Source organism: Carassius gibelio, chromosome B9, assembly GCF_023724105.1.
Source record: "Carassius gibelio isolate Cgi1373 ecotype wild population from Czech Republic chromosome B9, carGib1.2-hapl.c, whole genome shotgun sequence".
Lineage (NCBI taxonomy): Eukaryota > Metazoa > Chordata > Actinopteri > Cypriniformes > Cyprinidae > Carassius > Carassius gibelio.
Window position 1 is genome coordinate 7,396,585 of NC_068404.1, and position 17,676 is coordinate 7,414,260.

The window sequence follows — 17,676 nt, forward strand, 5'->3', positions numbered from 1 at the left end:
TCTATTTAACTTAATATTTTACATGCTTACGTGTAAAAAATATGACGTCGTTTGTACAGGACATGATTGCAATAATTGTATTGGTGTTGTTCTGGAGGGGGCGTGTTCGTTATGCAAGGACGCTTCTTTAGTGTGCTGTGATTCAGTGCAACACTTCTTTTTACTACGCTAAGAGCTTTACTGAGTGTACTAGTATCAGTCATTCGTGAACATTTTATCAAACTGGAGCTTTGATTTAAAGATTTGTCCCAGGCAGGTAACTTTAGGATCCAGTGGCTCATTGACCTGCACAAAACACACAAATCATCTCATCTAGGTAAATAGAATTTATTTTTATTTTCTTGTAGATGATGGGCATAACAAACACCGATCACTGTCAATGTTAGCTGTTGCATTTTCTAGGTCGTTGCAATCTGCTAGATATAAAAATACAGAAAAGAACAGATTTCGAGTATTCAAATTCTGAAGTAACATATATTATTATTATTTTTTTTTTCCAGTAACATTAAATGCACGAGGTTTAAATTGACGATGTTATATATTTACAATCACACTTTGTCGCCCTGATTTATGCAGCTGTTTTTCCTCATAGGGTTTCTGCAGTAAAGATGGCAGCCTCTTTGCTCAGGGTAGGACGGCTCGGATCTATCAGGGTAATCCACCGTTTTTTTTCCTCGACATTTATTATGAAATATGCACGCATATTATAGTGCATTTACATATTCGTTTTATTTAAACGTGTGAAACAGCGCAGTCCAAGTCCTCTTGTGGACACAAGCTAATGCTGCTCGAATGTTAAAGCACTGAAGCATTTAATCCATTCAGACTCGACGCATGAATACATTCTTTGTGCTGTATTTACATGCACCACATTATCTACATGAAAGCATTCCTGGTATTAAAAAGTGCATTTACTCAGTGTGGATCACTTTTTATTCATCAGAACCCTGCATCTGAAATAGTGTAAAATGACTTGAGTTCCAAATATTTTTTTTTCTTTTCAGGTTTTATGTGCTTTCCCCTCTAAATTTTCTTTCTTTTTTTTTTTTTTTTTTTTTTTTTAGAAATTGTTCCTAAAAATGCCTAACATATTTTGTTTAATGTCCATTTGGAAAAGCTGAAAGTGTTGGTCAACTCGCAGACTTTCCTTGAGTACATTGTGTACTTTTTGCTGGTACATTTCTTTGAGACCACAGCAAACAGTGTGTCAGTAGAATAGATTGAACTGCAGAAAGGTTGTTGTGATTATTCGTAGGGATGTGCTGTGTTTCTTTGAAGTCTGGTTTTGTTTGAAGTCTTTTGTAAGGTGTTTTGTGTGTCTCTTGTTGTTAGTGTCTGCAGACGAAGGGCTTGAGCTCTATCAGAAGAGCTCCAGCTGTAGCTTTCAGCTCCAAATCTGGGGACAGCAAGAAGTCCAAAAAGTCCAACAAAGGTAAATCTTTCTTTAATTCAGGTCACAATAGTTTTGTATATGTCATGTGCCATTCATTTGGGAGAGGAGAAATTCTTGACACCATACATGGGAAAACTGAGGTTTGTGTGGTTCAGGGGACATATCCTCTAACCTCAGCTGTTGTTTCTGAACCTGCTGGAGTGTGTTTTGTTCCTGTCTCTTACTGTGTCATGTAGGAGTAATACCACGCAAAGATAAATCTCCTTACAAAAGTCATTGCCAAAAGTGTTCAAACTCTTTGTAGACATAATATTAAGACGGTCAAATTTTACTTCTGCACATTTTTCTAATTTAACAAACAATAAAGAAACTTTAAAATCAAATTTATTTACACTCACATACTCACCTGATGCAACTCTAACATTGTGATCAGGGCCTAAATGCAAAGCCTGCTATGTTGATGAATTAAATGCATCATTTCTAATACATATTTGTGGGAGAAGAAGAAGAGAGTGCTATACATTTTATAGCATTAGCTATAAAGTTTAGACCTCAGTGATTGGACAGTCATAATCAGGTATTTCAGACAGACAAGTAATAAGCTCTATAATATGTAAAATAATACGTTTCTATGGAATATAGATACAGAATAAAAAGATATTTGGAAAATATATAGTTACACTCTTATCCAAAATAATATGTGACCAATTAAAATATACAAGCAAATATAACATGATCGGATGTTTAAAATACTTTTCTTTCTTTTTTAAGAAATTCCAAATGTTTCTGTCAAGTTTAGGATGTATTCCAGAATCAAATGTGTTCCATTTTGTTACCGTTTACACTGTCATCACAATGTATAGTGTTTGCAGACGTTTTGGCAATGACTGTATATGCAAATGGTAAAGATGGTCCAGAATCTCCTAAAATCAATAACGGATCGATTTGTGGTGCCAGCATCTTTTAGGCACACGCAGTACTTGTTAAGTACATAAATTATTTGATTTATAGAAGCTATAACTTACATCAGACAATAAAAGGGTTTAACAGTGGTTTTGAAATAGAAATTTGCATAGGTCTATGAAACTTCAGTCAGTTTATGGAGTATGTGAGCTTTGAGGTTAAAATAAAAATGTAATTTTAAGAAATAAATGTTATATTACCTGAAACCAACAGGCCCATATCTATATTGATTACAAAGACACAAAGATGGTATGTTGATTATAATATAAACTGAAACCTTGGTCTTATATATATATTTTTTTCTTTATGGGCATCTTTAAAAGAGTAAAAGTGGTCCCATAACATTCTTAAAGATAACCTAATGACCTGTTATCCATAATTGTTGCTGTACCATGTTCCTCTGAGGTTCGAGGTGGCAGAGGGCTTGCCATGTGGTGTTGTACTGGCAGATATGCTTAGTGCTATATGTGGATCTCCTTACTGCTTATATATGTCACCTTGACATTTGGTGTTAAAGAATGCACTGCATGAATGCGTTCATGAAGCCACTCCCTCAGTTCATCAAAGAGAATTTGGTGAAGCCAAATTATCCAACAAGTGACTTCTTGTTGGAAATAAAAGCTGAACAAACATGTTCTGTGCTGAACATTGCGACATAAATATGAAAATGCCTCTTAGAAATAACTAATTGTAAATAATTTATATTTATATTCATATTTATTATCAATATTAAATTATGTGCTGGCACCACAGTTTGATCATGTTTGATCACAAATTCAAATATATTGTGAAGAGTTGTGTCATCTGATTCAGAACAATTATTTGGTGCTACATTAAAATAATGGTAATATGAGAATATATAGCCTTTTAGCTTCAATAACTCTAGAATTTTGGAATAATGAAATAATCTTTTGCATTTTAACTTGTATTTTTCGGTGAAAATAAGGGTATTAACAGTACAATACTTTCATCTCTTTATGAAAATGGGGTTTGCTGAATGTGAACTGTTTAGGTTACTTTTCCTGTTAGATTTCTTTATTTGGCCATAGTTCAAATTTGACATGCACAAGTCAGGTTATAAGGTGTTCAAAGCTCCACCATCTCAGTGGATGCTCATCTAATTGTTGAAGAAATTGGGTAAGTTATTTTGCTGTATGAGTTTTGCGGTCTCCATTCAGCCTGATAATGCAAATAATGAAGCAAATTTTTACATTTCTTTTTTTGCCCTCCTTCCCCCTCCATCCTAGAAAAAGCAGCACCAAAAACTTACTTCGATATAGAAAAACTTGTCCAGCACAAATCATATGTGGAATTCCCCAAGAAAGAGGTTGCAGCTTCAGTTGCTGCTGCTTCTGTTGCTGCCCCTCCACCTGAACCAGTTGTAACTGCCACAGCGCCTGCAGCCAAAGCTGCTGCATCCAGAGCTGAAGCTGCTGCCCCCGCAGTTGAAGCCACTCCTGTAGTTGAAGCCACTGCCCCGGTAGTTGAAGCCACTGCCCCGGTAGTTGAAGCCACTGCCCCAGTAATTGAAGCCACTGCCCCGGTAGTTGAAGCCCCAGAAGTTGAAGCCGCTGCCCCAGTAGCTGAATTAACCGCCCCAGTAGTTGAAGCCGTGGCCCCTGTAGTTGAAGCCGCTGCCCCAGTATTTGAAGCAACCACCCCAGAAGCTGAAGCCGCGGCCCCTGTAGTTGAAGCAACCACACCAGTAGTTGAAGCCATGGCCCATGTAGTTGAAGCCGCTGCCCCAGTAGCTGAAGCAACCACCCCTGTAGTTGAAGCAACCACACCAGTAGTTGACGCCGTGGCCCCTGTAGTTGAAGCCGCGGCCCCTGTAGTTGAAGTCATTGCCCCAGTAGCTAAAGAAACCGCCCCTGTAGTTGAAGCCACTCCTGTAGTTGAAGCCACTCCTGTAGTTGAAGCCACTCCTGTAGTTGAAGCCACTCCTGTAGCTGAAGCCGCCACTCCTGTAGCTGAAGCAGCTGCCCCTGTAGCTGAAGCAGCTGCCCCTGTAGCTGAAGCAGCTGCCCCTGTAGCTGAAGCCACTCCTGTAGCTGAAGCCACTCCTGTAGCTGAAGCCACTCCTGTAGCTGAAGCAGCTGCCCCTGTAGCTGAAGCCACTCCTGTAGCTGAAGCAGCTGCCCCTGTAGCTGAAGCCGCCACTCCTGTAGCTGAAGCCACTCCTGTAGCTGAAGCCACTCCTGTTGCTGAAGCCACTCCTGTAGATGAAGCAGCTGCCCCTGTAGCTGAAGCCGCCACTCTTGTAGTTGAAGCCACTCCTGTGGCTGAAGCAGCTGCCCCTGTAGCTGAAGCCGCCACTCTTGTAGTTGAAGCCACTCCTGTAGCTGAAGCTGCTGCTCATGAAGTTGAAGCCACCCCTGCTGGTGAAGCCACTGCAGCTCCTGAAGCCCCTGCTTCACCAGCCTCTGAAGATGCACCTACAGAAGATGCCCCTGTCCAGGAACCAATTGCTGAGGTTGTAGAAGCTGTCAGTGAAGTAGTTGCAGAAGTTGTGGTGGAAGCTTCCCCAGTTCTAGAGGCTGTTGCTGAGGTAGTTGGAGAATCTGGTCCCATTGAGCCGGTCGCAGAGGCAGCTCCTGCTGAAGAGCTGATAGATCCTGCCCCTGTGATCTCAGATGCTACTGAAGTTCCAGCAGAAGTTGTGGAGACGCCTGAGGGTACTCACCATATCCCCTATAACCCCCTTTCAATAAATTGGGATATTGGGATTTTGAAAGCAATTTTTTTTTTTTCAATTTCGGTTACAGGTTTTATAAATACAAATGTGTAATGCTAATGGTAGATATAATCACAATGCATTTTTACGCTTTCATTTATACAGTTCATTTTCATTTATATTTCATATTCATTTATTAGTGAGTCATTAGCTTTTCGCATTGCATTGCCATGTGTTAGTTTATTGCATACATGCAAATGCATTTAGGGGTGAAACGGTTCATAAAAACAACAACAACAGTTATGCTGCTGTAGTCTGGGTGTGGCTAGGATCCTCTTCAGTCAGGATTCATGTCACCTGTTCCTTTCTCTATAAAACTTTGTGTTACTGTGGATGTGTTGTTCCTTTGGTTCCTTTAGTTTTTTTTATCGGGAGTGCAAAAAAACTAAAGGATTATGGTCAGTTTAGACCAAGTTCCATCCGATGACCCTACATAGACCTTAAAGTGTTGCACGGCCCAAATCAGAGTCAGTGCCACTTTCTCCATTACTGAATAATTAAGCTGAAAAGAATTGGACATCCTAGAGAAGAACAATTAAAGTCTCTGTAACAAGACCATATTACCATATTACTGGAATCAATCTGCAATTGGACAGGGTCTCCAATTTTCTCAATTCAAACAGAAGACCAATAAAAATCTACTCCTCCCCGCTACAAATTATTAAGGGGCATTGCAACAGAAGAAAGATTTCTACAAAAACAACAATAAAATCCAGTCATGCCCAAACATCTTGGTAATGGTCAAAGGATATTTATCTATAGCTTCCACCTTGGTGTGGATGTGATGCAAGATGCAAGATTTCCCCAACACCCAATAATAATGCTGATGAATTGAGGCTGAATCTCCAACGGCAATGTTATGTTCGATCAAATTTTAGCTAGATGGAATATCTGGAAATAATGCATTATATTCTTTAATTATATTACTCAAATCAGTATTCTGTGTGGCGGTTAAATAATTGAGTTGAGAATGCAAAGAATTGAATGTTTCAGACTTCCGCAACCACCCATAAAGAATGGAATCCCCAGGATCGGTTTCTTCTACCTCGCCACCATCAACAACAGAGTTCGACTCAACACTGTAATCAACAACAGAAAGACTTGACAAAACAACAGTTTTATTATTTGCCACATCCAAATTTACAGCATCAATGTGATCTTTACAAACATAAGGTTTTAACAAATATATGTGGCACACTCTCGTCTTTTTTATTTTTTTGATCTGGAGTATAAGCAAATAATTAGGATCAGAAATCTGATGAGCAATAGTATATGGCCCACAAACTTGGCTTGAAATGGTGATCCAACAATGGGCAGCAATGTGAGTACCTGGTCACCCGCTTGGAAAGAATTTCTCTCTGTACTACAGTCAAAAAGACATTTAATGTGTTCCTGTGCTTTACTAAAACATGCTTTTGCTAATTGACAGGCTTCAAAAAATCATTAACATATGTCAAGGCATTCTTAGGCGGGTCTGAATTTTCCCAGTTAGCTGCCAAAACAGCCAAAGTCAGATTTCTGTTCCATTGTCTAATCATCATGTGATACAGACTAAAAAAGGAAGGGATTTTTAAACTTTTATTCACCATGTTCTTAGACTCAGATTCATCATCAACTTGTGCATTACTCATAGCCCGCGTCACAACATGACGACAACGCTCTAACAGAAGATATCATAATTGTCCTCGGCTCCTATTTCTAGCAACATTGGAGGAGTAGTATCCACAAGATATGGTGAATCGTCTCGCCAGAATCGTTTAATCGTTAAATCGTTTTGTTTTATAGAGGAAGGAAGGAACTGATGACATGAGTTCTGGCTAATGATATTGGATAAGTAAACCTTCATGGTGTTTAATAGAGTATTAATGACACACTTTCTAAATTTCCAATTAATCTTTTACTAAATTGTTCCAAAACTGTGACAACAGAATAATATCTTTAGAAACCGTGACACCCCTAATTGTTTCTCTACAACATCACAATAGAAATTCAAGTTGCTCAATCATGGCTATATTCATTTTCTAAGCTGGGTCAGAGATGGCACACCATTTTTCTTTTTGTTTGCATATTTTAAGTCTGTGCCCTGGTTTTCTGTCCATGAATATAGCCAGTCTCAGTGTCCGTCATCCGTCTTAATGCATGTCTGCATTATATATGTTTGTTTGTAATTTTTTGAGTCTTCATGTTATGCAATGCATGTTTTTTCACTGTGTAATTTCACTGACTGCTACCTTTCAGTTATATTTATTATTTTAGCAGCTTTTTTACACTGGTCTCTTTTTTCCCTTCTTTTCTGTTCATGGAGTTGTTCATTATTCCATGTACAGGTGCTGGTCATGTAATTAAAATATAATCAAAATGGTGATTTATTTCACTAATTCCATTCAAAAAGTGAAACTTATATATTATATGCATTCATTGCACACAGACTGATATATTTCACATTTTATTTCTTTAAAAAAAAAAAAAAATTAACATTAGAAATATATCAGTCTGTGTGTAATGAATGATTATAATATAAAAGTTTCACTTTTTGGATTGAACTTTTAAAATAATTCACCTTTTTGATGATTTTCTAATTCTATGACCAGCACCTCTTGTATCTGCTCCTGTCTTTCTTTTGCTTCTTTCAGTGAAATACTTTGTCTTTAAGTCCTCGCTCCTCAGAGAATGACTGTATTTACTAGGGCTATCAATTTGTCATGAATTTAGCACACTGAAAAATCACTTGGTATAGGCTTTCTTTTGAAACTTAATTACATGAAACTTTTAATTACAAAGACATGAAAATAACATGTTGATTAGAATGTGAAATTTTGTGAAAATAGTTTTAGTAGTTACCTATATTGAAGTGTTAATTTACTGGCCATCAGTTTAATGTCAGTTTGGTTCATTTAATTACTTTAATGTTTTATTCCACATGCTTTTACAAAGTTGAAGAACATGAAATGCTCATTGCGCAAGGCACTAAAAAACAGCGAACTACGACACAAGACGTGTCCGTTTTAGCATATTTCTATAGACTGTCCATTGAAAAAACAACATTTTGGTCCTGTATAAATGTCTCTCAAGTCTACAACAGGCAAACAGGCAAAATAGATTTCAGTTGAATATAAGCAAAATTTAATTATGTGAATGAAACTGTATATAGTCTTGAAAGCAACTTTTTTTGTAAATGTATTCGCACATTAATTGATTTAATTGACAGCCCTATTATATACAAATTATTAGTGCAATTGTTTTCTCATTTATGCCCCATCCCAACTCCACCATCTGTAAAGATAACACTCCATGTGCTGTGCTTCATTAGAAATTGTCACTTTGTCAAACAAATGTTGGGTTTTCTTTCCTGTTAAAGTCACAGTTAGGTTAAAATTTTAGGTTTAGGATCTCACAGGTGATGCATTGCTATGTTCTGATTAGTTTGTTTCTGACTATGTTAACATGTAAATGTACTGTGACCTCACCTTTCTTCCCTGTTGCTCTTTCCTCACCCAAACGCACTTTCTTTGTCAGTGTCTCACTTTTCTTCCCAGGGGATCGCATGATATCAGTGATGGGTTAATTATCCTCTTATCTTTTCCTGTGTACTGTGGTTTATTTGTCAAAGTTAAATATGAAATGCTCCTTACCCACTTTTCCAATATGGTGTATTGTACATTGAGTGAGATTGAGATTGCACTGTTTGCTGTATGTGGAATGGAAGCAACAGTTTATTACAGGATGCAAAATTAAGAATGTATGACGATTGCTTAAAATAATGATCGTGTATTTGTTTATGATTATTACACAATCACTCTTATGAGATGAAATGCTTCCGTTTCATTTCAGTGTAGATGCAACCTCTGTCTAAGTTACTCACCGCCTGACCTGCTCTTTGACTCCGTTCTCTTTAGTTCACTAGATCTAGTCTCCACACCAGGCACTGTTCTCATGCATGAGGGTTAAAGACGACCGATTTCTTCTTTATTGTACAAGATTTCAAGGATTCTGGCATCCATATGCGTGTCTGTTTCTTAGAGATTGTATTTACGCTTGTGTTTTCTGTGATTGCCAGCTGGATTGGACCCCATTCAGAAAATTTTCCTGGATTCAATTCGTGCATACTCCACAAAAAGCGGGTACGTGGTGTTTTACTATCATACTCTCTTGCTTGTCTCTGAAGAGTGACGCAGCTCTTTGTGATCTTACATTTTTAAAAGACATTGAAAGTTACTTTTCATGTTTCCTCAGTTCCGCTGGTGGTCTAGTTGATGCCGGTCCAGAGTATCAGAAGGCTCTTGCTGAGGAAATAACTAAACTGCAGCGGTTGTACGGTGGTGGTGATCTGTCTTCCTTCCCTGACTTCAAATTCCCTGGTGTGTACATTTATTTACATCTAAAATTGTCAGTTCCAATACTCCTACTGAATAAAACATCAGTAACATGAGTTTTCAGTTTTGTTTGAGTGTCAATGCATTTGTCATAGTTGATTTTTTTTTGCTGTGCATTTGACTAACATTATCCCTTTTTCTATTTACAGAGCCTAAATTTGATGATGTGTCTTCCAAGTAAAATTCTGATCCCCTCCTGTGCCAATTTTGTGAAAGAAGTCTATTAAATGTCTTTAATCTGTAAAAGTGAACCTTTTGTGAGACTCTTACTAAATAGCTATTTTTCAAATATTCTTATGTCTGATGGACAAAACGACCTGTGTTATATATAATGCATACATGGAAGAAAGCATAAGCTTAGCTGTGGAATAAATGCTTGTTGCTTTTCATAATGTTTGTTAGTGTAAAATACCTGGGAAAAGAGCTGAATAAACTGAGCCGCACATCTTCTGTCTGGTTTGAGTGCTTTATTTTTAGAAATGATGTGAATAAAATGCACATGAAATTGTGTGCAGTGGTATATTTCATCATACTTTTTGGATAAGCCTGCATAGCACTATCTTTTATAACATGAGTATTTGATTAAATATGTGCATTGATTTTTGTTTAAAATATTTCAACAAGAATTGTTTGTGTGTGTGTGTGTGTGTGTGTGTGTGTGAGAGAGAGAAAAATTACAGTTTTGGACATATAAGAATACAAGTAATGAGAGCTATATTTATTTATTTTAATGGCTCAGAATAACTACAACTGAGCATGTAAAACCAATATCTTTAAAACAAAATCTGTGTTGAGCATGCCCCTGATCTGCACAATATTCTCACCTTTCCGTGTATTATATGGCTATTTAGATGGGCCTAATGAATTTCGTCTATATAAGCCCCAAAATGATGTAATGTAAGGAGGTACTTGTTAAATATCATATTACTCAATTGTCAAAACAATCAGTAGATTACTTGATTACCAAAACAATTATTTGTTTCAGCTCTAGATATTTCAAAATGCAACTGCATTGTTTTTTTTTTTTTCATTTGTGTGATGAAGAGACAAATATTGTAATAAAAAAATCATCAATCATAAAAATAGTATTCAAATATAGTCTCATTCTAGTGAACCAAGTAGCTGTATTTTTTCTCTTTTCATGAGCTTAGTGTATTGTCACACACCTTACTGATAATTGGTGATATAGCTCATAATTTCCCAAGTGTATGATACAGCTTTCATTCTTCAGGCCAATCATATTCATGAAAAAAAAAAAAAAAAAAAATAGTTTAAATAAGGAAAGCATAATAATATCATGGCATAATATCAATATACCATAATATCATTTGAAATGTGAAAGTTGCCACAGTTATTTTTTACTTTCGTGCTGCACTTGATTTGTGCCATTTAGTTTTATTTATTAGAATTTGAATATAATAACAAAATAGTTTGTTATCATCTCTGATTTTAGTCCTTGAAAACCAAGTAGTGCTTAAAAGTCCTTGAAAGTCCTGGAATTTCATTTAGCATTTTCTGTACGAACCCTGAATAAAAAGTGACATACGCTACACTTAATATCTAAATCGGTTTTGTTCGTCTTTAATCTGTAAGGACCATACTAGATTGCATAATGCTGTATGTGTAAAACCCAGCAAACGATTTTACTATGAACACGTTTCACTTCTGCATTTATCAAATTAAATGGCAAGGACATTATTCTGTAAAAGTAATGAAAGACTTCCATTAAGTTCTTTCGTGCTTTAAAATAAAACAATTTAATTTTGAGGGAACTAATGATCACGGATCGGTGAGTTTCATCTCGACCCGGACAATAATAAGAGGAGAACAACGATGGCGACGTCCCTGCTCAGGTTAGGTCGACTTGGATCTATCAAGGTAATAATTATCTAACTTTCCCTGTATTTCTTCTAAAATGGTCTAGAGATACTTTGTAAATGTGTTTGAAGAGCCTTTCGCTTAAGATTTGGGTGAAGAAACGTTAAAACAGGACTTAAATCTCTGTCCGTTATAACCTTAAAAGTGAAATGTCAGTTAAATATTACATTACGTTAAATAAACTGTATAATAGTAACTAATTTTAATTTTAAAGTCACTTAAAAATGTTAGTGGATTAATAATGTTTTTCTGTGTTCGTACAGGGTGTCCTGCGTGAGGGCTGGGGGACACCTCGGACCTCATTTATTGCAGCTCTCTGCACTAAAACAGACGTCCCACCCAAAACAGCAAAGAAGGCAAAGGCTTCAAGTAAGAGTAAGGGCATGCTTTTATTCTTTCCATATGTCTCCCATCTCGAGTTTCAGTCCTCAATGTCCTGTTTGTGAGATCTTCACATACTATACTCCAACCTAACTCCTCATCTGTCTACAGCATGATCATATTATGTGTGTAATTGATTAATATTTGTTCTTTGAGGTTCTGTAAGTGATTTGAGCCATTTTCATCTACATTTGGGGCGTGTATCAATTACCCACACCTGTTGTCTTTGCACTTACATGAGTCTATACTTACATTAAGTATATCTCCTTTAGTTCGAGTGGGCATGAAGACTGTAGGGGTGTTTAAATTTGATTGGCCGATGGGACACACTTACAACATAATGAATTTTTTTTTCCATATTTATTTTATATAAATAAGTAATCTATATTTTGCTTATTAAAATAAACTAATGAATGTCTGTTTAGATGTCCTCATATGAAACCAACGACACAATTTATTGATTGTGATGCTTCTAATTAAAGGGATTGGTCACCCTAAAAGAAAATAATATCATTTTTTACTCATCCTCATGCCATTTCACCCAAAAAAAAATTATGCTGGTAACCAAAAAGTTTTGATTCCCATTGACTTTTGTTGTATGGACAAAAAATACCAAAACAGGTACCTGTTTGGTTACAGACATTCTTCAAAATGGCTTATTTTAAAAATGTGAAAAAAAGGTTATATAAGCGATTTCAGCCATTTAGACTGAATTTATTTGACATTCTACTGAAGAAACGCAGTCATAAAGGTTTGGAACAACATGAGGATTAATGTGTGAAATTAACGATTAGGATTTATGAACTTGTCTCTTTAAGTAATAAAATCCTGTGCACCAATGCAGTGAGCAACAGTAGCAACACTTTTCTTTTTACTTCCAAATTTGATCTAATTCCTAATTTAACTGACAAATTTATCAAGATTTTCTCACAATTTTGGGGCAAATGAGTTCCATGATGAATGATGGGGGATACACTTAGCCTCAATTACTGCCCTGAAGCACTATAAGGGTTAGTGTGGGTTTAGTCTGCACTAAGGTCACTATCACTTTTCAGACCTGGGACAGTCTTGTGCATGCACTTCCTGTCACATGAACACACTCTAAAGTGGCCAAGACTGCAAGTGTGGATATTTTGGACAGGCCCTTAGCCTCTGAACTAGATCACTATATCCCATACCTTCAACCACATGTTTTCTAAAGACATGTGCTTCCAAAAGCATCATTTACTTTTGGCTGAAACTGTTGAGGACATACAATGGAAGCTCATGCAGTTATATGATTTGGTTTTAAAAGCATGCACACGTTTCCTTTGAAGCATCCCTTGAACAGGAATAGTCATGTAGATATCTTTAGTGCTTTTACTGTTGAAGGTGACATTTTCACAAACAATTTGTAGTACTGTGCAAAGTAATGGTTTTAATTATGTTGTTTGGTATGGGACATATTGAATGGTTTTTCATGTTTTCTTTTTCTTTTTTCACACTTATAAACCATGATTTGCTATAAGTACCCCTTTTTTATTTAAATGTTGTCTTTTAAATTAAATTATTACTCTGCAGTGTGTTTGCAAATTAGCTGGGCTATAATGAAAAATCTCTTTTTAGCCCTGGTTTTGCTAAAAAATGCTCAGCCTACATTTTTGTAAGACTTTATTGGTGATTTTAACTTATTTATTTTTTTTATTTATTTATTTTTTTAAGCAGACAGATTTTGTTCCTTCTACATTCAAGTTCTGCAGTACCTGCATGCCTTTATGCCTAGATATAAAACTGCCTTGGAGGTTGCTAAGTGGACTGACAAGCTTTAAAGAGACTTTGCTAGGGTGTGCAAGGCTTTCTTATGGTGTTTGCTGGGTTTAACATTTCCATTGAACAGGAGGGTTTCTCAAATGTAATAAACTACAAAAACAATCTCATGTATTTTATCCCATTTACCATTTCCTCAGCCGATGAGAGGGCCTCTCTTCTAGCCTACAAGCCCACAGTTGCCTTCCCTTCTAAGCTCTCTGCCACAGGATTTCTTTCCAAAGATGTTGCTTTAGGTGAGTCTGAAATCACTGAGGCTGTTTCCACAGCCGCTGCAAGTGAGACCACAGCTGGCTGTCTAGACGCTGATAGAGCAGCTGAAGAGGCAAAGATCACTGAAGTCCCACCTACTAATGAAGTCTCCACAAAAAGCAAAGGAAGTAAGGCCTCAGATGTTGAGGCAAAAGTACAAAAAGATCAAGACGATAGCTCTTCTTCATCCTCATCCTCCAGTGATTCTGATTCAGACTCTGATTCTGATGATGAGAAACCAAAGACTGAAATGCCAGAAATCGGAAAGAAAGCTGCAGAGGAGAAGAAAGCTCCTGGTCTGAAGACTGAACATGTTGAAAAGAAAGCTCCTGCTCTGACGACTGAACATGTTGAAAAGAAAGCTCCTGCTCTGACGACTGAACATGTTGAAAAGAAAGCTCCTGGTCTGACGACTGAACATGTTGAAAAGAAGGCTCCTGGTCTGACGACTGAACATGTTGAAAAGAAAGCTCCTGCTCTGACGACTGAACATGTTGAAAAGAAAGCTCCTGGTCTGACGACTGAACATGTTGAAAAGAAGGCTCCTGGTCTGACGACTGAACATGTTGAAAAGAAGGCTCCTGGTCTGACGACTGAACATGTTGAAAAGAAAGCATTGCCTGAATCTGCCTCATTTGGAGAAGCTCAAGAAAAGGCAAAAACTGTGACTAAAGCAAAACCAGAAGAGGTCCCTGCACCAAGTGTCAAACCAGATGGCTCAGATGAGACCCTCATTGATCCTGCCCCTATGGTATCATCCTCCACAACTGAATTGATTCCAGAAATGTCCAGTGAATACATTAAAGCCGACACTACTGATACGATAGTGGACAATGCAACAGATGTTAAAATAGCTGCTGTGGAGGAGATTGTTGTTGAAAAGGAACCAGAAGTCAAAGCTGAAGATGCTGTCAAAGTTGCTGCAGAAGTTGTCCCAGAAGTCCCTACAGAAGCCAGTCTTGCAGAAGTAGTAAAAACTGCCGTTGAAGCTAGTCATGGAGGAGTTTCTGAGGCTTCTGGAGATGTTGCAGCTAAGCCTGAAGATGCTTCGTCCAAAGCTGAGGCAGGAACACCAGCACCCCCTTCGGAGGAGCTGGTCGACCCTGCACCTGTGGCCGCTGATGCTGTGGAGGCTCGGGCTGAGACCACCGTTGTGGAGACACCTGAGGGTACACCACACATCCTTACTCTGTTTCTTTCTCTGGATCCATCACATCACAGAAACACATTTCTCTAACCATTTATTCAACACTGATATCTTTTTATGGCGGCAGTGGGATTGCTTTTTGCACAAAGGCTTTGCAACTTTTAATCTTCATTATTCATTTGCATTACATTTGCTTTTCTTATTTAGTTTTTTATTAACTAATGTATTTTTATAAATTTGCATGACTTATTCATTAATTTTACCTGGATGTTTGGGTTGAGGTTTAAAATGGTTTCTATTAATTCTATTAATTTCTCACTACTCTTCTGTCTGTATCGTAGTATAATAATATACTTAACCATACAACTCATTTCACAGTAGTTCTGTAGAGAGTGATATTAACAAAAGTACTGTATAGTCACTATAATAGTGCTCCCCCTCCTGTGCATTTCTGTTTTCATCAGCAAGGTGTTCACACATAAAGCAATATACAGCAGGAAAGCCGCTGTAAGTAATTAGGGTAATTTTCTGATAACATGAGCAGCAGGGACGGTTGGCTTAGAGTCCCGGATTAGTCCTATTCCCTCCTATCCAGTTGTTGCCTGACACTTTCAACTGCCCTAGCTAAATGAAATGAATAAATATGATAAAAAAGTTAATAATCTTCATGCAAATGCGAACTGATGCAGTGCATTGACTACAGTCCCGCTCTTCAAAGGCAAGTCACAGTAACTAGTTTTGTGTAGTGTCTCCTGTGAGAGATTCATTCATGCATATCATCATCATAATGGATAATAATGATGCATTTTGCATTTTAAAAGATTTTCAAAAGCTATGACTCCTCAATATGAACGTCTACTTAAACCAATAATATTCCCACTTGATAAAATTGCTGTATGTATGAACACATTTTAAGCATATTGGAGGGGTAGAATAGTGGTTAATTTCAATTCTTGGTTACACTATTTTAGGTTGCACTTTATTTTACAGTACGTGTACTTAAATGTACTTATATTGTACTTACAGTGTATTTATCTAAGAAAGTTCTGGTAATACAAGGTAACTACATGGGGTAGGGTTAGGTTTAGGGTTAGTACCTAGTTATTACATAGTTATTGTAATTACTATAACAAGTACATAGTATGTACATGAGGAACAGGACTGTAAAATAAAGTGCTACCCTATTTTAAGGTGTCCTTGTTACAGTGTAATTATACAGTTAAGCACAGAGCTTATATATTTATATAATCATATATTTATCTATCTATATATTTTTTTTTCTTAATGGACAATGTAAAGCACTATTCTCACTCTTCTGTTCCTTTCACATTTTCTGTCCCTGTATGAGCACCTCTTAGGGCTTATTTATATGTTATGCTTGATGTACATATTTTCTTAAATTGTGAAATGTTGTTTGTTTGATCCTGTTACATTAATGGTAATATTTCCCCACATGAAGACTAAAGTATATCCATTCATGTTGCTGTTTCAGCATCCCATATTGATGTTTTTAAGCGATTGAGATCATTTATATAGAGGTTACTTACCAACATCATTAGTCAGATCCTTCATTTTTTAATCTTGGATGCTTTAATTGTGTTGTTCTGTAATAACAAATAAGCGTGTTATGTCGTTGTGGTTCAGTGGGGTGCTTGATAGTTTGTGTACTAAGGCTGTAACTTGTGGGTGTTATAATGTTGTTTTATAACATTTATGGTAAAACGGAGTAATGGGGAAAGATCCTGTCTTTATAAGCATCTGGTTTACTTGAAGGTTTAATTGACTGAAGCTGTAGTAGGTGAAACGGGAAATGACTGAGTAATTAAGGTGATTGTGAGAAAAGCTGTCAGACGCCTGTAGTCTAGGTAAAAACCTTGGAGGGCCCTCACACCTTTTTGTTATAAAGGACCCCCTGTGGATTGAAAGTGATTATTGTAATCCCATGAAAGTGTGAAGATTCAAATCAGAATCCCTTTTGAAGAGTAAGAAATTAACAGGAAGACTCTTCCTCGGCTCTCTTAAATGTTTTTCCATCTATGTTCACTTCACCTTGTAGTTTAATTTTTAATTTGGTTTGTATTTTTATACAAACCAATTTTTATTCACACTTATCTTCCAGTCTAAAAGAAATGTTCAGTTACTTGGGCCTTGGGCACGGTACTCATTGTATGTGTTTTTTTTTTCTGAAACAACTTCTTGACTTTCTGTTGCTGTCAGTTGCATTTTGTTTGGTGTTTTTTTCTCCCCAGTTCCACATGTCTTGAATTTAATCTCTTACATTATTGATTTCCCTTAGAAAAAGCCCCAGAGAAAGCCCCGGAGCCGGAGCCGGAGCCGGAGCCGGAGCCCTTTGACAACAGCACGTACAAGAACCTGCAGCACCACCAGTACAACATATACACTTTCTCTGATATGGATGTAGAGCTGTCTAAATACCGTCTGCCCCAGCCTTCTGCAGGCAGACGCTGAGCCGATGGTACTGCTACCTTTGTCCACAACCCTGCTTCTTCCACATGTTCATTGTTCTTCAGATGATTTACTGGCAAATCTCAAGCTTTATGCTAGAATTCTATAATTATGGAATTAAAATGATTTAACTTCATCAATTTGGCCAATGTTTGAAATGCTGTATTTCCTGAATTAATTAAAAGGTGAGACTAATGTTTTATGACTAATTTCTGCCTCATGTTAATTATTAGTTTCTGCCGCATAATTAAAACATTTTTAAAAAGTGATTGTGACTTTCAAT

General features: G+C 37.0%; 2 protein-coding genes across 7 annotated transcripts; both read left to right on the forward strand.

Moving 5' to 3' along the window:
• The first annotated feature begins 48 nt into the window (after positions 1-48).
• Positions 49-9,913, forward strand: si:ch211-140m22.7 (uncharacterized protein LOC570370 homolog). Its single transcript, XM_052565554.1, has 7 exons — positions 49-316; positions 593-653; positions 1,333-1,432; positions 3,604-5,031; positions 9,148-9,211; positions 9,324-9,448; positions 9,613-9,913. The coding sequence occupies exons 2-7, from the start codon at positions 609-611 to the stop codon at positions 9,642-9,644; spliced, it is 1,794 nt and encodes a 597-aa protein (XP_052421514.1). The 5' UTR covers positions 49-316; positions 593-608; the 3' UTR covers positions 9,645-9,913.
• A 1,295-nt stretch (positions 9,914-11,208) lies between these two features.
• On the forward strand, positions 11,209-17,662 carry ndufv3 (NADH:ubiquinone oxidoreductase subunit V3). 6 transcript variants are annotated; one of them, XM_052565559.1, is made up of 5 exons: positions 11,209-11,341; positions 11,605-11,716; positions 13,669-14,285; positions 14,358-14,949; positions 17,224-17,662. In XM_052565559.1, the coding sequence occupies exons 1-5, from the start codon at positions 11,297-11,299 to the stop codon at positions 17,394-17,396; spliced, it is 1,539 nt and encodes a 512-aa protein (XP_052421519.1). In that variant the 5' UTR covers positions 11,209-11,296; the 3' UTR covers positions 17,397-17,662. The 6 variants fall into 6 exon arrangements, with proteins under 6 accessions (XP_052421519.1, XP_052421518.1, XP_052421520.1 ...); XM_052565558.1 differs by having other exon boundaries at positions 13,669-14,177; positions 14,214-14,949; XM_052565560.1 differs by having other exon boundaries at positions 13,669-14,177.
• Positions 17,663-17,676: the final 14 nt, after the last annotated feature.